Source organism: Bufo gargarizans, chromosome 10, assembly GCF_014858855.1.
Source record: "Bufo gargarizans isolate SCDJY-AF-19 chromosome 10, ASM1485885v1, whole genome shotgun sequence".
NCBI classification, from domain to species: domain Eukaryota; kingdom Metazoa; phylum Chordata; class Amphibia; order Anura; family Bufonidae; genus Bufo; species Bufo gargarizans.
Window position 1 is genome coordinate 7,027,313 of NC_058089.1, and position 19,887 is coordinate 7,047,199.

At 46.7% G+C, this 19,887-nt stretch overlaps 1 protein-coding gene across 7 annotated transcripts in view; it reads left to right on the top strand.

Moving 5' to 3' along the window:
- The window catches only part of TP53I11 (tumor protein p53 inducible protein 11), a 47,004-nt gene that overhangs the window by 18,490 nt on the left and 8,627 nt on the right, over window positions 1-19,887 (top strand). For 6 of the 7 annotated variants that reach the window (XM_044271055.1, XM_044271051.1, XM_044271053.1 and 3 more), the window contains one exon: window positions 16,675-16,844. In XM_044271055.1, the coding sequence (XP_044126990.1) occupies window positions 16,716-16,844 (129 nt within the window). In that variant the 5' untranslated portion in view covers window positions 16,675-16,715. Of the gene's footprint in view, window positions 1-815; window positions 942-16,674; window positions 16,845-19,887 lie in introns of those variants that run through there. The other variant, XM_044271054.1, reaches the window with a different exon arrangement.

Genomic DNA, 19,887 nt, shown 5'->3' on the forward strand with positions numbered 1-19,887 from the left:
TTCCTAGGAAGAAGACCTAGATGAGGATGGTGCCAGTGGCCTGGAGATGTCAACTGTGGGTAACCGGGCACATCAGCCACCTGGCATCCAGAATTTGTTGTCCTGTCTGGTCATAGACAGTGAGGAACCACGTACAGAAGTGTTGTCAGAGGGAGTCTGGTTCAGCCATGCTTCTGTCTATCCACAAAACCAGAGGAGGGGACATTTATGAGGTGCATGTGGTGGGCTGAGGTTGTCCTTTTAGCCTAAACCTGTTTATTGTATAAGGGAATTTTTGTTTGTTTGTTTAATGTCCCAACATTACAATAAACATTTTAGAGCAGGGATGCCCTACCTGCGTCCCTCCAGCTGTTGCAAAACTGCAATTTCCAACATGCACTGATAGCTGGGAATTGTAGTTTTGCAACAGCTGGAGGGCCGCAAGTTGGGCATCCCGGATCTGGAAGGTTAAACCTATCCTGACATAGCCTTGCTCATACAGCTGAAGGTTTATAATTATTACATTGCAGTAGTGGAGGCAATCCTTATGGCCGGTTTACACTGCCCAATTGTTGGGCAGATTATTGGGTATAAACCTTCCTACGAACGTTCCTAATAATCTGCCTGTCTAAGGGTGCAGCGATCACCCAATGAATGAGCGATCTGCTGCCAGCAAGCAATGCAGCTGTATGAGGACGATCATATTCATACTGCGGAGGGGACAGCTGCATGTAGCGCTTGACCCCCACTGAAGGAGCAGCCAGTTGTCGGGAAGGAAGCTACTGCTCGGAGCGTGTAAATCTTCACTTTGTAACAAACTGCGCCTTTGTTTGCAGATGACACGGCTGCTGGTTTTATTACACTGTATCAGCGCGATGCACAGGATTAAAACGGGTGTTAAGCCTTTGGGTGTAAACAAGAATGTTCCTATTCACTGATGGCAAGCAGAGATTTGGAAAATGGTGAGGAATTGATGCAAACATTTGAATGCAGAAGTCTTAATTTTTCAAGAATTACCTTTCTTCCCCACTTAGAAATGAGAGGATTTGTGACGTTTATCGTCTTGATTTGAGATGATTACTTTTGTTGTTTTGCAAAAGGCAGACAATCAACTCCCAGCGCGACGATCACGCCGATGGCGGCTGGTGATTACGTGCTGGCGGTGGGATTGCGTGATCAGATAATTTTGGGAACAGGTTTCACCGCATATTCTGTGCTGAAAATTATCCACATCTGCTCTGAAAGCACCTCCTGTCGTTTTCAGTGGGTTGCCGCACAGCAGCTCATGCGTCCACAGTTTTTGCAGCGTGATTTTCAAGACGGCGCCAAAGATATACAGGTCCAATCTTGGTGCAGTTACCGCTTGGACCCTTTGTGGAGCTAAACCTAGAGCGCTAGCCTGCAAGGAAACCCACGGCAGAAATCACAGCGTTTTCTGACAAAATCCTCCATGTGAACATATCCTAAGGGTAGGTTTACACAGAGGATTTTCTGTGCTGAAAAAAACATGATGTGGAATCTGCATCAGTTCTTTTTTGCATGACGTTTTTTTCCTGATGCGTTTTAAACTTTTTTGTGCGGTTTCAATCATTTTCAGTCCTGCTTATTTTTAATGGAAATTCTGGATGGAATGGACACTAAAGAATAGAAAGCAAGCGGGGAAAAAGAGTGCTGTGGTTTAACATGTGAATTCTCAGTTGAAATCAATGAAGAGGTTCTGCATTGGTATTTCTGGAGCGGAATTCTTGCCAAAAATACTCCTGCATGAAAAACATCATGGATTTTCTGTTTTGAAACCCCCCACCCGTGTGCAGGTATCCTAAAACAGGAAAACGGATGTGTGCAAATCCTTTTAGGAATGACATCCAAGGAATTTCTGGAAGGATATGCTATATCGTCTAGGTATGGCGGAGGGCTCAGGGGTCTGATTACTGCATGTTCATGGAGAGTTATGTGAGGGTTACGACACTGGAGAAGGTTGTGAGCCCCTCTGCTTCCTTATTGTTACCATTGCAGACCCCTAAGAAGATACACATCCAATTCCAGGGGCCTGGTTAGGGTATCTCTTCCCTTATTTATGCTGTGTCTCCCTCCATGCATTTAGATCTGCTTTCTGGGTGGGGTGTATAGATGTAATCATCCAGAGCACCCCGATTCATGAGCCTAATTCCATACCTGCATTGACAACTGACACATGAGTAGAAGGCTACTTTCACACTCACGTTTTGGGTGGATCCGTCATGGATCTGCAAAAAAAAACGGATACGTTACAATAATACAACCGCATGCATCCGTCATGAACAAATCCGTTTGTATTATCTGTAACCTAGCCAGAGAAAATGGATCCGTCTCCATTGACTTACATTGTGTGCCTGACGTTTGGCTCTGTTTCGTCAGGGGGACAGCAAAATGCTTCAAACAGCCTCCAGAGCGAAATGGAGGCAAACTGGTGCATTCTGATCGGATCCTTTTCTATTCAGAATGCATTAGGGCAAAACTGATCCGTTTTGGACCGCTTGTGAGAGCCCTGAGCCGGATCTCAGAAACGGAAAGCCAAAACACCAGTGTGAAAGTAGCCTAAGTTGGGAAGCACATTTTATATCTTTTAGGGTGTGCGAGATGAGTGACTATACCTAGGTCTTTCTAGGACTTGTAGTTCACCTGCCTGTGAAAAGCCCATACTTTTCCCTTGTCTCCTTTTGTCCCGTCAGTTGCGACCGATCCAAACCCCTTTTATTCCCATCCCAAAGCCATAAATAAAATTCTGTCTGCCTGCAGCCACCACTAGGGGGAGCTTCCTATAGTCAGCTTTTTCATTGAGTTGGATGGGAGGGAACTGTATAAATCCATCCCTTACGGGTGGCTGTCAGAATTAAATATATGGACACAACGGTGCAGCAGTGTACGGATGGGGAAAGTCGCTCTAGTCATGGCACGTATCCTGCGGTTTATAGAATATCAGGTTGGGGGGTAGGTAATATGACTAGTAGATGGGTTGTATAGGACATGGGGTATGCAGGTTACATATAGAAGCTTGCAGGAAGGTCTCCATATACAGAGTAATGCTGTATCCTGACACGCAGGCTGTATCCATGGGTACGCAGCGATGAGGCGTGCATGGAGGGGACGCATTTAATAACCAGGTGTCATCTTGCGAGAGTCTGTTATTTCTTGCAGATTGTTTGGACTACATTTCTCAGGTTTGTGATAATTTCTACTTGCTGGTTTTGCCTCGTCAAAATGTCTGGATTAACACTGGAGGGGCTCTGGTGCGAGGGTCCCAGGGCCCTCCATGGACTTTCTGAAATGGTTGTGCCATCTGTTATAGTGGGGGGGTATGACCGCTGGGACCCCCACTGATTATGAGATTTGGGGTCTTGTGTCTCCTCGTATGGAGACAAGGGAAAGCGCTGTACTTTTTAACAGCAAAAACATGCATGCTCGAGCCCCGGTTCGTACATAGAGGAAGACTTGGGCCCCTCCACCATCATGATTGCTGGGGGTCCCAGCGGTCTTATCATCCACAATCTGATACATCCTCTATTCCAGGGATAGGCAACCTCCGGCACTCCAGCTGTTGTGAAACTACAACTCCCAGCATGCATACTGGCTCTGCTTTTCTAAGAACTCTCATAGAAATGAATGGAGCATGCTGGGAATTGTAGTTTCACAACAGCTGGAGGTTGCTGACCTCTATTCTATGTTTAGGGGATCCGTTTTTAAAATGTAGCACAACCCCTTTAATTTCCTTTTGTACAAACACCCAATAATCCGTCCTATCTGATAATCTGCCATTTTTCAAATCCAGAAGTACAGATTAGGAATCTCATGGGTTAAAAAGCATTGGTCACCATTCCTGATATGCCTGTTTTTAGTAAAAACTTGTGCTCCCTGTAAAAAAAAAAAAAAGAAACTCTGCCCTTGTTCCTCTGTTAGGCCGCTGCTTTCAGACAAGCGGGTGTCACTCTGTGGACTCGCGTCGCAGCAACCGTCCTGAACTTCCAGCGCTGCCGGGGTCGCATAGAATTATATTGACTTATGATGCTATGTAACCCTTAGCATTATGTCAGTGTTATCAAATACATTCCAGACCTCTAAGGGTTACATAGCATCATAAATCACTATAATGCTATGCGACCCCGGCAGGGCTGGAAGTTCAGAACGGGTGCTGCGACGCGAGTCCGGAGCGTGACACCCGCTCGTCTGAAAGCGGCTTTATCCTTCCTGGTAATGTAGGACTCTTTTGAACCCCGTTACCATTCCCCTTGCCGATGGGGTGTATACCTGATGCCATCCAATCAGTGTTGACAGTGTAGGGACACGCCCTATTGTTGAGAGGAATGCTAACACCCAGGAGGAACTTTTCCAAGAATGACACTAGGCCAAGCTTCTCCAGAATATTTTTCCCCCATTGGGGTATGTAAGTATTTACTTAAACCAAGGAATTATTTGGCCTGATGGATGCCGGATTATTGGACATCCGTAGGAAAGGGCCATTAGTAGCAAGACTTCTGCTAGTGCAGATTATCAGACATTCTGGATTGTCAAATGTACAAGCGTCACAAGTCAATTCCAGCTGCCCCATTTTGTTAAAAGGCTGCAACTTTTAAAATGTTAAAATCTAGACAGCTGCCATTTTGGTAGTGACATTCAGAGGATGCTGTTAATGCATGCACCCCACCCCCCCCATATTTTGGGAGGCAAGCCTCATCATTATTTGTGCACATAAAGCTGCTTGAAACTCTTCTTCCCGGTAATAATAACGCTGCTTCTATTTTCCTGCAGATTTAGCGAGTCCCTTGTTTCTGCTCTATACGAGAGGGCGACAATGCTGGAGATTTGCCGGAGACGCTTCCCAGCTGCACAAATATTAAGTACGAGATGATGGGGAGGATTTTTATTTTTTTATTTTCTGCAGAGCTAGGATTATGTTAATGTAGCTGCAAATATAAAGAATCCGACAGATGCTAATTACAGGGTGTGAATGGTGGGCCGTCCTCAAGAAGCGGCCAGCACGCCGCAGCAGCGCAATCTGTCTCTCTTGTCTTTTTATGCTGATGCTTTTCTTGAGTTATTTTAATTTTTGCTTTTTGTTATCTTATATGGCAGAGGAGACTTTACCCCTCCTCTACCCTCTTCAGGGGCAAGAAGATCTCTGTTATCTCTGCACTCCTTACAGCCATGCCCCTGAGTATCTTTGACCCTGTAGCTGAAGAGACGCCAGGCTCCGTGCATGCAGCCCTGACACTAATCGGGGTTCTGTTCCATGAAATTCTTCTGTATTTATTTATTATAATGTTTCCTTATTACAAGTAGTTTTTCCCTGTTTCTCGTCAGGTAGTGAAAGGAATTACCCGTAATTAGAAATAAGGCCCTTTCGGCTTCGTATTTTGATACTGCATTTATTCACATAAATTACTGTAACACGTGACGGAGGCGAGACAAAGTAAGTCTTGCGATATTCGCTGAATATTCAGAAAGACCTCCGTGGAGGCCATTCATTTTACGGTAGGACGGAGCCGATATTCTTATCGTAGTTTTTAAAAGAATCTGGTTCGGATACAGCAATCCGAACCAGGTTCGCTCCACCCTGCCAGACACACAACACGGGCAGGGGTGGTGCTGTTTTTGGAAGAAAGCCGCCATGTTTTTCTAATTCTGATCAGCCCCCTTTAAACTGACAATCATTAGATCAATGTCGGTCGACGCTGCTGATTTTGGTGGGAGCAGCCAATGCTCTAAAATGTATGGGGTGTCCCAGCTCCCCCCTGGTGGCAGATGTTGGCAGGAAAGAAGGGTCGGGCATGTTGGATTTCCACGTGACCAAGCCTTTTGTTCTCGCAGCAGATAAGCCTGCGACCAGAGGTATCTCCCTCTTGGGAACATATGCATGCTCCGCCGAGTGTGCATGTTTATGGGGGAGTTCAGAAGGAAGGTGTATGGCTTTATCCTGAAGATGCTTTGTGTTTCCTTGGTGTATGTGACTGAAGCAAGTCTGTGCTGCGTGGAGATGCAGTCCCTTCTACAGCAGATACTTCTGATAATCGCATGAGCTGCATATACATGATGTATGTACACATTGTACAGCGGGGCCTGGGGTGGCCTTCGCTTTTAAGTTGTACATAACTTTTTTTTTTTTTTTCTTTGTGCTCTTGCGTTTTGGGCCTCTGCCTCCTGTCAAACAGATGGCACTTGCGTGTTTTCTGGCATCTCCTCCAAGTCCCGAGAGTGCGGAGCGTTGTGGGGTCGCGTCATGTCACCGCTGTGCCTCACCTGATGTGATGGAGAGCAGAGAAGAAAAAAAGAGACTAGATCTCGAGTTTCTGTCGTCTGCATCTCTGCATCGTCTCACGTCTTCTCCGCTACATGATGACAGCGGCGTCGCTCACTTCTGGAGATTTTTGAGATGACAGAATCTGATCACATTCTGTCACTCCGCCTGTCAGTCCTGAAATCTTCACTGCACAATCTCATTACGTTCACTGGATTTTTTCTGTTTTATCGTACTGTATGAATTTTAACATTCGCTTTTCCAGGTGTTCTCAATAGTCGCTGACTCTGCTCATCCTGGGCTTCCTGCTTCAGGAATATCCTACTAAAACTGTGTCACAAATTTGCGCTGACACCTAGGGAAACGTATTAGAAAGGCAGACGTTTGGGTGCAGTTTTGAATGCCATTCACAGTCTTGGGAAAGCTGGGTAACCGCACAATGATGGCGGTTATCAGTCGCTCTGGATTTGTTACCGGTGTAGAAGAGCTGCCGCACAGGCGCTTGTTCAGACAGCAGCCATTTCTTAGCAAAGGTCTGAGCGATGTGAAGAAGATCGGCAGTCTAAAGTATTCTACTGAGCGCTGAAGACGCCTGTGTGTAATGTAGAGGCTTCCGGCTGCTTCTTGTCACTGCCCCGGTCCCTGACTATGTACATGTGTCCTATCCCTGCCCCTGACTATGTACATGTGTCCTATCCCTGCCCCTGACTATGTACATGTGTCCTATCCCTGCCCTCGGTGGCTTCTTGTCACTGCTCCAGTCCCTGACTATGTACATGTGTCCTATCCCTGCCCTCGGTGGCTTCTTGTCCCTGACTATGTACATGTGTCCTATCCCTGCCCTCGGTGGCTTCTTGTCACTGCTCCAGTCCCTGACTATGTACATGTGTCCTATCCCTGCCCTCGGTGGCCTCTTGTCCCTGACTATGTACATGTGTCCTATCCCTGCCCTCGGTGGCCTCTTGTCCCTGACTATGTACATGTGTCCTATCCCTGCCCTCGGTGGCCTCTTGTCCCTGACTATGTACATGTGTCCTATCCCTGCCCTCGGTGGCCTCTTGTCCCTGACTATGTACATGTGTCCTATCCCTGCCCTCGGTGGCCTCTTGTCCCTGACTATGTACATGTGTCCTATCCCTGCCCTCGGTGGCCTCTTGTCCCTGACTATGTACATGTGTCCTATCCCTGCCCTCGGTGGCCTCTTGTCCCTGACTATGTACATGTGTCCTATCCCTGCCCTCGGTGGCCTCTTGTCACTGCCCCAGTCCCTGACTATGTACATGTGTCCTATCCCTGCCCTCGGTGGCCTCTTGTCACTGCCCCAGTCCCTGACTATGTACATGTGTCCTATCCCTGCCCCTGACTATGTACATGTGTCCTATCCCTGCCCTCGGTGGCCTCTTGTCACTGCCCCAGTCCCTGACTATGTACATGTGTCCTATCCCTGCCCTCGGTGGCTTCTTGTCACTGCCCCGGTCCCTGACTATGTACATGTGTCCTATCCCTGCCCTCGGTGGCCTCTTGTCCCTGACTATGTACATGTGTCCTATCCCTGCCTTCGGTGGCTTCTTGTCACTGCCCCGGTCCCTGACTATGTACATGTGTCCTATCCCTGCCCTCGGTGGCCTCTTGTCCCTGACTATGTACATGTGTCCTATCCCTGCCCTCGGTGGCTTCTTGTCACTGCCCCAGTCCCTGACTATGTACATGTGTCCTATCCCTGCCCTCGGTGGCCTCTTGTCACTGCCCCGTCCCTGACTATGTACATCGCTGCCCATCTGACTTGTTACAAGTGTCTCCAACTATCAGTAGAATGCTTTACCCTGAAGGCAGACTCTCCTTAGCTCAGTTAGACCTTTTTAAGGTACTTTCACACTAGCGTTTTTAGGATCCGGCAATCCGTATACAAACTGATACCTGTTTTTTCCAGATCCGGTATTTCGACGGATCTGTCTCATCCACAGATCCAGTATTCAAAGATCAAAAGAGAAACCCGCTCCTCCTATACCCCTGCGCAGACGGGAAAACCGAATCCAGCGATGCAGCAATTTCCAGAACACTTGGTACCAGATCCGGCATTAATACATCTCTATGGAAATTAATGCCGGCAAGTGCGGTATTGTTCCGGTATTTTGCCCGGTCAAATACCATACAAGGGACGGAACGGAAGACATCCTGATGCATACTGAACAGATTGCTTTCCATTCAGCATGCATTAGGACAAAACTGGTGCTTCCCAAAATGAAAGTAGTTACTGAGGACTCTCTTTTCACCCAGTTTTCTAGTACAAAGAAGAATATTACAAAAAATTGTAACATTCCTGTCCCTACACTATAATAAAGGGGGTATCCATGATTAATGTGTATTGGAATGTTTTATTTATTTTATGCACTTATGTAGCGCTACTATATTCCGCAGAGCTTTACAGACAAGCATCCAACTGTCCCCAATGGGGCTCACAATCTAAGGTCCCTATCGGTATGTATTTTGTATGATTAATTAGTACATGCCAACCAAATATAGAACCAGCCCTGTACATCCCATGGGCCCAGAGATCTCCTCATTCATTGCCCCAGTTGCTCTTCTAGTTATTTCAGGCTAGCAGTTCAGGGCATGTGTCCTTTCTGCTGCAGCCATCTCCTTATCACAGCTCATGGAGCATGTCCTTTCTGCAGCTCTCTATCACAGCACGGGGGGGTCCCTTTCTGCTGCAGTTCTCTCCCTATCACAGCTCAGGTGTGTCTTTTCTGCTGAAACTCTCGCTATCACAGCTAAGAGGGCGTGTCCTTTCTGTTGCAGCTCTCTCCCTATTACAGCTCAGGGGGGCATATCCTTTCCGCTGCAGCGCTCTCCTTTATAGCCATCACAGTTTCTAATAGTAAAGCCCAGCCAGTGGCAGTTGAAGGATGGAACTGAGCATGTAGGTGCACCTCAGCAAGGTGGACCGAAAAGTAAAGAATTGAACGGAAGGCACATGGCATAGAGGTTTTATAGAGTTAGTATAGTGGCTCTACTACATTTTTAATTAAATGCAGTTTCAAAAATATTCAGATCCAGGTGCTGGCTTGAAAAAACGTACAAGGCTTGTGTTGTTTCATCTAGTTTTCCATCTGTTTGTAGGTGAAAAAGTAGCAAATTTTCCCCGACAAGCATCCCCTTCGTGTGTAAGAAAACAAACAAAAAAAACACACCCATGCAACAAAATATTACACAGGCACTAAAATGGTCGATTATTTTTACGCCAGAGAAGATTTAATAAAGGACCCCCCCCCCCCCATGAATCAGTATGGGGATGAGCGATGGCAGTAGCCTTCACCTCCACTGACGAGGGGCAGTTATCAGGAAGGAACATTTCCTTCCAGACAATGGCCTGCTCCATCGCGCTGTGTAAACCCGCCTTTAAGGTGAGCAGATAGCAGAGTGTGCCGCAGTTAGCGCGGCTGAGCTCCCGCCGAGAGGGCGGGTCTACAGAAAAAAGCAATTAAAGACCTAATTAAGTGGTGGCTTTTTTTAGTCGCGGCGGTATTAAGCTGCCGGCAGTTCCTGTCGTCTCCTGCGCAAGCTGTAACTGAAGTTTTGTTAATTTTTAAATTAGTTAACCCATTCAGTTCTGGAATTAATATTGACATATTATAATGCACTCCTAAGTTATGAGAAATCCCAGAGGAGCGCCGCAGCCGTAAAGCGGGTCACAAGTCCCTATTGACTTCATGCATGTTCTCTTTGAACATACAGCTGCTGCAGAACCTCTTTTTGTGAAAGGGAAACTTCTTACCGGTTATGGATTGATTGACATGTAGCACCCCAATGTTTTCTCATATAGAAGATCTAACATCAGTTATCATTGAGATGAATCTCAAAAAGAGGTTCTGCAGCAGCTGGGGCAGTATACTATAGAGTGCACATTTATTGACCTGAATGTCATGAAGTGGTTCTGCAGGAGCTGAGGTCCAAAGCCTAGCTGTTGCAGAACATCTTTGATCACTTTGAACCCCTTTCCCTTTAAGAGGTTCTGCAGCAGCTGTATACAACTCATTGCCTCAGCTGCTGCAGAACCTCTGTGAAAAGAGAGGGAATCTGTGTTGTGGACATGAAGCTTACAGGTACTTTTCAGAAAGACGTTCTGCAGTAGAACCCAGTCGCTGAATGATCCCTTCCCCAGCTGCTGCAGAACCTCTTTCTAATAAGGAATGAAGTGTTTTTTTTTTTTTTTTTTGTTTTTTTTTTGTTCACCGTTGATTGACCTCAGAGATCAGCATGACGCTTGACCCTCCTTGTCAGAAAGAGGTTCTGGAGCAGCTGAGGTAGGGTGAAAAGCCTAGATGCTGCAGAACATCTTTGATCCTTCTTAATCCTTTTCCTCTTTAAGGCCTCATGCACACAACCGTTGTGTGCATCCGTGGCCGTTGTGCCGTTTTCAGTTTTTTTTTTTTTTTTGCGGACCCATTGACTTTCAATGGGTCCGTGTAAAAATCGGAAAATGCACCGTTTGGCAGCCGCATCCGTGATCCGTGTTTCCTGGCCGTGAAAAAAAATATGACCTGTCCTATTTTTTTCACGGCCAACGGTTCACTGACCCATTCAAGTCAATGGGTCCGTGAAAAAACACGGATGCACACAAGATTGTTATCCGCGTCCGTGATCCGTGTCTGTGATCCGTGTCTGTTTTTTCCTATCATTTCAATGGCAAACTTGACTTAGATATTTTTTTTTTTCATTTTTCATGTCCGTGGATCCTCCAATAATCAAGGAAGACCCACGGACGAAAAAACAGTCACGGACCTACGGACCCCGTTTTTGCGGACCTTTAAAAAGAAACGGTCGTGTGCATGAGGCCTAAGAGGTCCTTCCACAGCTGAGGCATTTATTAAACATCTTGTGGCCCCAGCTGCTGCAGAACCTCAGTGAGAAGAAAAAGGGAACCTCCCAGGTACTTTTCAGAAAGACTTTCTGCAGTAGAACCTAGGCGCTGAATGATGCCTACCCCAGCTGCTGCAGAACCTCTTTCTAATTAGGAACTAAGGGTTTTACTCATCGTTGATTAAGCAGAGAGGTCAGAGATCGACATGATTATTGCCTTGTCAGAAAGAGGTTCTGCAGCAGCTGGAAATGGTATTTCCATTTGTTATATGGGGCTAATAGAACTCCGAAATAGGAAACCGCAAATGTTCCGGGTTCTTCCCATCTGTGTGGTAAACCTCTTTTGCATTTGTAATGGCAGCAAGATTTTGTCACCCAGCTTTCCCAGACTCCTGAACACTCGGTGTACCGAGTAGTTATAAAGTTATGCCCCCCCTTTCTGTATTGCTGCTGGATATACAATGTACCTTGTATTGGTGCTAGCTTGATTGGCCACCCAGCTTTCCTAGGATTGGATTTACAGAGCTTGTATGGGATCATTTTATAGTAAAGTGGAAACGTGCTGAGACCTAAGGCTACTTTCACACTTGCGGCAGAGGATTCCAGCAAACTGATGAAAAATGCATTGAAATACCGGATCCGTCTCTCTGGTGTCATCCTGGAAAAATTAATCTGGTATTCATTTTTTGGGGCATTTTAAATGCATGCGCAGACCGGAAAGCGGGATCCGTTTTGCCGGAACACTTAATGCTGGATCCGGCACTAATACACTTTAATGTAAATTAATGCCGGATCCGGCATTCCGGCAAGTGTTCAGTATTTTGGGCCGGAGAGAAAACTGCTGCATGCTGCGGTATTTTCTCCATCCAAGAAACATAAGAGGGACTGAACTGATTGCTCTCCATTCAGAATGCATTAGGATAAAACTGATCAGTTTTTTTTCCAGTATTGAGCCCCTAGGATGGAACTCAATACCGGAAAAGAAAACGCAAGTGTGAAAGTTAGCCTAATACTTCTCACAGCTGAGAGTTTGCTACATTTGGATCCAGTCTAGGAAACCCTAAACATATCATTGGCTCGAATCCTTCTCTCTGTCTTGAGGGTTTGCTACAATCTGTCGATGCCAAGAAAATGTATCGGACCGGAGTCCAGGGCTTTAGATCACAAGTCTGCTGCTCCTTTCAAAATGGGGGTGCGGGGCTCATCAGCTGATCAGCCCCGGGTCCTGCCCCTCGTCTGCCTGGTATTTGTCCTGCAGCGGCCATTCTGAGAAGGCCTTATGCACACGACAGTGTCCTCAAAGGGGTTCCGTGTCCGTTTTTGTTTCCGTGTGTCTTCCTTTATTTTTGAAGGATCTCCAGACATGAAGGAAAGTAAAAAAAAATCTAAGTCAAGTTTGCCGTGCAAATGATAGAAACAAAATGGACGCGGATGACAATCTTGTGTGCCTCCGTGTTTTTTCACGGACCCATTGACTTGAATGGGTCCGCGAACCGTTGTCCGTGAAAAAAATAGGACAGGTCATATTTTTTTTACGGACTGGAAACACGGATCACGGATGCGGATGACAAACGGTGCATTAGCCGAGTTTTCCACGGACCCATTGAAAGTCGATGGGTCCGCAGAAAATCACGGAAAACAGAACAACGGACACGGGACACAACAACGGTCGTGTGCATGAGGCCTAAAGATTTAGTCTGCCAGAGCAACCATAGATTTCCTGGCTCAGTGTGGGCCCTTATCGGGGGCATCAACCCCCCCCCCCCCTCTGATGTTCATATTCCCTTTAAAGGGTTATTCCCATCTCAGACATCGTAGGATATGCCATCCATGTGTATCCCAGAGGTGGGACCAGCACCTATCCCCAGAACGGGGGGCCCTGAAGTGAAGCAGAGCTCACAGCGGATGCATGCATTCACTGCTGCGGGAGTGCGCGAGGCTACTTTCAGAAGTCCCAATGGCGCGTTTCCGTGCTTGTGCGGTGCGCATCTTTCATCGCTATGGGACTGCCAGAAAAGATCAAACTAGTGCCCAGATGCTCTCCCTTCACTTCAGGGGCCGGATCGGAAGATGGGTGCAGGTCCCACCTCTGACATTGATGGCATATTCTAGTGATATGCCTTCAAGGTCTGTGATTGGGAATGCCCACGAGTACAAACCTCACACAGGGGCAGTTTTGTACAGTGTATTAGTAAACTGCCTGGAATAAAGAACAGGAGAGACTTGCACTGCGCGGCGCCCCTTACCCTGTGGGCACTCGGCGTTACTAAGCCTTTGCTGGCTCTTATTAAACGGGCATTGATGCAAAGTAACTGCCATCCTTCCTACCGGGTCCGCTGCCAGCGTGCTTTTGTGCAGGACCATGCCAACTGCTGGCCCGCCCTAGCTATGTGGAGGCGAGCGAGCCGTGGCATGCCGCCTAATTATGCAGTTTATTCCGAGGGCAAAAGACTGAGCATGGCGGGGGGACTAATTAAGGCATTCAGCACAGTCCTCTTACACACGCAGCGCACGTGCCCATTAATGCGTGTGGTTAGGAGTCGTGTAGAGATGAAGCCGGACCAGCGTCACGGGGGCACATAGTTAACGACCTGTTTAATTACGCTGGGTGACATTGCCTATAGGGGTGGTCTTACCAGCCTTCCACTGACCCCGGTTGGCATAGATCATTGTATTTTTAAGTGTTATACTCTCCCCAGTCCCCTGTTTTTTTTTTTTTGTTTTTTTTTTATGTATTGTTTTCTATGAGTCGGTCTATACTGAAATTGCATTCTGTTCTTGAACAAGGAATCCCAGTGTTTATCAGACTCTGCCCCACCGTTTGTGTTTAATCCACTGCGTGTGTGAACAGACCCTAATGCCTCATTCACACGTCGGTGATTGTGAGCCAAAACCAGGACTGGAGCCTCCACAGACGTAAGGTATAAGGGAAAGATCTGCTCCTGTCCTGTGTTTTAGAGCCGCACCTGGTTGTGGCTCAGTCACCGATGGACATCACTGACCGAACGCTGACAATAACATTAGTGTTCAGTTGCTTCCAGTTCCTATAAAATCTGGAATTTGTACTCTAGTCACATCCAGAGCTGCATTAAAAAGTCACCTTGACTTGTCTTCACCTAACCATCCTTTGATCTCTAAAATAAAAAGCACTGCACTCAAGTAGGAGCGGCCCGGCAGAGATTTGAAGGCAGGTCTTGGTGTGACTAGAGTATGAGACATGATGTAACTTTTACATTCAGCAAAATGGCTTGAATTCGACTTGAAAAGAAGTGTCGCCTGTAGGAATGCATTGTGCCCAGCGTTCTTGGCACGCGTCGCCAGTGGGCAGTCATTTACGCTTCTCCGTGGTGTTAATATTTTTAGATTCCCATCCGCCCCTCTGTTTACCAGGTTCTCATCGGCAGTGACGGGCTCCAGGGTCTGGCGGCCAAATGTTCCGCTATCTGTGTTACTAATTGTAGGTCACTTCACGAGTGATTGAGGAGTGCTGGGCCCGCTACCCTGGTCACCCAGCTTTCCCAGACTTCTGAATGGCGAATCTGTCTAGTTACTCGGTCCTCCATCACTAGACACATGTGGCATTCTGGAGTTTTAGGGAGATGGGTAGCAACCAAGACGGCTCCGGTAGCAATCATCACCCAGCTTTCCCAGACTCCTGATTGGTAACCCTGCCTACATATACAGTGATACATCCTATGCTTCTGTACCATTAGGGAGATCTGGAGTCTGGGACACGACCAATATGAGTCCTTACAGCTTCAACAGGGGTTATCACCCAGCTTTCCCAGAATCCTGAATGGCGAGTTCTGCCTCTTTACACAGTGATGAATTGTAGATGTGCATGTCACTGCCATTCAGAAGTCCGATATAAGTGAAAGCAATGTGACTGCCATTACAGGTTCAGCCGGGGTTGCCACCAAGCTTTCCCAGAACCCAGAATGTTGCCTAGTAATATAGCGATGCAATCTACACTTCTGGACGGTTGGGCAGATTTGACGTTATGGAATCTGGAAGAGCTGGGTGACGACCAGTATGGCCAGCCTTCAACAAGGGATATCACACAGCTTTCCCAGACTCCTGAATGGAAACTCCTCTCCCCTGCAGAGGATCGCCTACAGTTCTTGTTTAGGCATATTTGCTATTCAGGACTAAGGCAAATCTGGGTCCCTACCAGTGTGGCTGCCATTACAGGTTCCACAGAGGTCATCACCCAACTTTCCTGGACTTCTGAATGGCAAGTATGTGTAACTTTATCACATACATTGCTGCATAATTAGGCAAATTTGACATTTAGAAATCTTGAAAAGCTGTGTAAACCAATATGTTGGAGCCTCTGCCTAATGATACAGGTATATGGCATGTATTACTCGCATAGGAGGCGGCATCTATACAGAGCACCTCCGAGACCCCCTGTGCCTCCTGCCTCACTGCTATATTGGAGGTCTGACTACTGGTACAGTAATCCCGTATGCACTGATGGATATCCACAACTCTTCCCTGTGGTGGCTGAGGCTGGGAATCCCAGTGCTCCCAGTATTTCCCTAGCAGTCACTGGTGCAGGCAGGCGCTCTGACATCAGATGCAGGAATCCTCCGACTGTCTCTCTGCACAATTCGCTTTCTGTTTTTGTGGAAGCTGACGGAGTGAATCCATGTTGAATTTGGCAGCCACTTAGATGCTGTCCATAAAGCCAAGGTATAGGTAACCCTAATGTACAATCCCCATAACCCCCATCCCCCGCAAGGCAAGGCACCTGACCTAATACTTCTCACAGCTGAGTATTTGTAACAGTTGAATCCAGTCTACACAATCCTCCGAGGGCAAAACACCTCAGCAGCACAGGCCTCTAGTGTCCTGAGTTTTTTCAGTACCTGCTTTGATACATTGTATCAGACTGGTCCACAAACAGAATGCAATTGTGGCAAACCCTCAGCTTTGAGAAGTAGTTTATCTGCTAATTTCATGTGATGGCTCAAGAAGCCAAAATCTGCTCCGGCCGTTCATTCCTCAGAATATTTACTGAGCGATTCCTTTTAAAGTAATTTTCCAAATGTTTTTAATACTATCCTCGGGATAGTTCATCAGTATTTGATAGGTAGGGGTCCGACACATGGGGGGGCCCCCTAGAGCAGCTGGACAGCTTGCCAAGCGCAGCGCCATCCATTGGACTGGGGCTGTGCTGGGTACTGCAGCTCAACCTCATTCACTTGCATGGGACAGAGCTGTGCCTAGGCCACGTGACCGATGAAAGTGACGTCACTGGTCTAGGACATGCATGCTCAACCTACGGCCCTCCAGCTGTTGTAAAACTACAACTCCCACAATGCCCTGCTGATAGCTGTAGGCTGTTCGGGCATGCTGGGAGTTGTAGTTTTGCAACAGCTGGAGGGCCGCAGGTTGAGCATGCCTGGTCTAGGAGAAGGATTATTTGTGCTGCATGCCGGATTAGCAGGACGTCCTGAGCGTCGAATGCTGGATTAATAGAATTACACAGTTTTATGTTGAACATAATGAATATTCCCAATAACCATGCTCTGACCTCCTGTGACCTTCTGCATCCTCAGGACTTGCTGCTGGTTGAAAAGAGACAGAGAGAGGCATCACGATGGCGACCAAATCGCCGCCGCCGCTAATGAAAAAACATAGTCAGACCGATCTTGTGAGCCGACTGAAGACGCGCAAGATCCTCGGTGTGGGAGGGGAGGATGACGACGGGGAGGTGCACAGGTCTAAGGTGAGTGCTCACTTTATGGGAATCGGTGACCTAACATTTAAAGAGCGATTTCCATTTATTTTTTTCATAAATGAATATAACAAGTGATTGTAAGATACTTTGCATATACAGGTCCTTCTAAAAAAATTAGCATATTGTGATAAAGTTCATTATTTTCTGTAATGTACTGATAAACATTAGACTTTCATATATTTTAGATTCATTACACACAACTGAAGTAGTTCAAGCCTTTTATTGTTTTAATATTGATGATTTTGGCTACAGCTCATGAAAACCCAAAATTCCTATCTCAAAAAATTAGCATATCATGAAAAGGTTCTCTAAACGAGCTATTAACCTAATCATCTGAATCAACTAATTAACTCTAACCACCTGCAAAAGATTCCTGAGGCTTTTAAAAACTCCCAGCCGGGTTCATTACTCAAAACCACAATCATGGGTAAGACTGCCGACCTGACTGCTGTCCAGAAGGCCATCATTGACCCCTCAAGCAAGAGGGTAAGACACAGAAATAAATGTCTGAAGGAATAGGCTGTTCCCAGAGTGCTGTATCAAGGCCCCTCAGTGGGAAGTCTGTGGGAAGGAAAAAGTGTGGCAGAAAACGCTGCACAACGAGAAGAGGTGACCGGACCCTGAGGAAGATTGTGGAGAAGGACCGATTCCAGACCTTGGGGGACCTGCGGAAGCAGTGGACTGAGTCTGGAGTAGAAACATCCAGAGCCCCCGTGTACAGGCGTGTGCAGGAAATGGGCTACAGGTGCCGCATTCCCCAGAAACAGCGGCAGAAGCGCCTGACCTGGACTACAGAGAAGCAGCACTGGACTGTTGCATGTCATTCGGACATCAAGGTGCCAGAGTCTGGAGGAAGACTGGGGAGAGGGAAATGCCAAAATGCCTGAAGTCCAGTGTCAAGTCCCCAAAGTCAGTGATGGTCTGGGGTGCCATGTCAGCTGCTGGTGTTGGTCCACTGTGTTTTATCAAGGGCAGGGGCAATGCAGCCGCTATCAGGAGATTTTGGAGCACTTCATGCTTCCATCTGCTGAAAAGCTTTATGGAGATGGAGATGAAGATTTCATTTTTCAGCACGACCTGGCACCTGCTCACAGTGCCAACACCACTGGTAAATGGTTTACTGGCCATGGTATTACTGTGCTCAATTGGCCTGCCAACTCTCCTGACCTGAACCCCATAGAGAATCTGTGGGATATTGGGAAGAGAAAGTTGAGAGACGCAAGACCCAACACTCTGGATGAGCTTAAGGCCGCTATCGCAGCATCCTGGGCCTCCATAACACCTCAGCAGTGCCACAGGCTGATTGCGTCCATGCCACGCCGCATTGAAGCCTCCTGGGCCTCCATAACACCTCAGCAGTGCCACAGGCTGATTGCGTCCATGCCACGCCGCATTGAAGCCTCCTGGGCCTCCATAACACCTCAGCAGTGCCACAGGCTGATGGCCTCCATGCCACGCCGCATTGAAGCAGTCATTTCTGCAAAAGGATTCCCCACCAAGTATTGAGTGCAGAACTGAACATAATTATTTGAAGGTTGACTTTTTTTGTATTAAAAACACTTTTCTTTTATTGGTCGGATGAAATATGCTAATTTTTTTAGATAGGAAATTTGGGTTTTCATGAGCTGTATGCCAAAATCATCAATATTAAAACAATAAAAGGCTTGAACTACTTCAGTTGTGTGTAATGAATCTAAAATATATGAAAGTCTATTGTTTATCAGCACATTACAGAAAATAATGAACTTTATCACAATATGCAAATTTTTTTAGAAGGACCTGTATATCTAATCAGAGAAAGATGCTTCTCTCCTGCTCCCTCTACTCTTCACTAACTCTCGGGTTCATCTTCAATCAAGAGGGGCTGCCTGCTCACTGAAGGAACAGATTACATAGAAGGATATAGGATCTCCTGTTTCTCCATGTGTAGTTTATGGGCAGACATAATTCTAGCTAGTCTCTACCCACTAGCTCAGAAAAATAAAAATAAAAACAGTTTGCAGAGGGAAAAACTTCTTAAAAAATGCTGACACAAATCCTATGATGGCCAGAAATAGTGCTGTTCCTCATGTACACACAAATGGCAGCTAAATCTGAAAAATGACCTGAGACGATAGTTCAACTTGAAAGAGGTGACATCACTGGGACTGCCCCCATAAAATAGCCCCAATGTGACAGTCCGGGGGCTAGAAAAACTGAGCTCCGCCCCTTTTGACTACTTACAAGCTAGACTCATCCTGATAACTCCCATTTACTCAGTGATCATAAAGGAATGATATTATTCCATCTGTCTAACGATTAAACATCATGTGCCTCGTTAGGATGAATTATTAAATGCTATAATTAGAGATGAGCGATTAGACTTTGGATGAAGTCGATTCGCATAAAACTTTGTTCCAATACTGTACGGAGCAGGAGCTCTGTACAGTATTAGAATGTATTGGCTCCGATGAGCCGAAGTTATTGCTTCGCAAAGTCTCATGAGACTTCAGGTAATAACTTCATAAATTAATTTCTACTGTAAAAAAACATTTCCCGAACTCGGGTTCCACTTGGAACCGAATCCGAGTTCGGAATTGGTGTACATCTGTTCACACTTGGCCCATGAGCAAGAACGTGGTGTTCCCCTTTAAGCTGCTGTCGATGCCAAGTTTATTCTGTGACTCTTTTATAACTCCTTTCAGCTGTTTACCGCCATAGCTGGCTTACGCTATCCTGGGTGCTGCCCCTCACCCCTTGCTCTACATTATGTCTCTTCGTCGCCAGTCACCCCTTGCTCTACCTCTCTCTAGACCATCGCTGCAGGACAGATTTTCTGCTCCGGTGGCACTCTTCCATTTAAGTTTTCTCTCGCTCTTCTCCACGCTGCCTTCTTTCTCTGGATCGCATCAGACGCTGTCGGAACTAATCCCATCACTGGCATCTTTCTTAACCCCTTAAGGCATGCGGGCGCCGCTTCGCCCCTTCCCCTCCCCCACCCGGTATTCCTGTAAGTGCCCTGGCAAGCTTGTAATTCCTGCATTAAGTATTT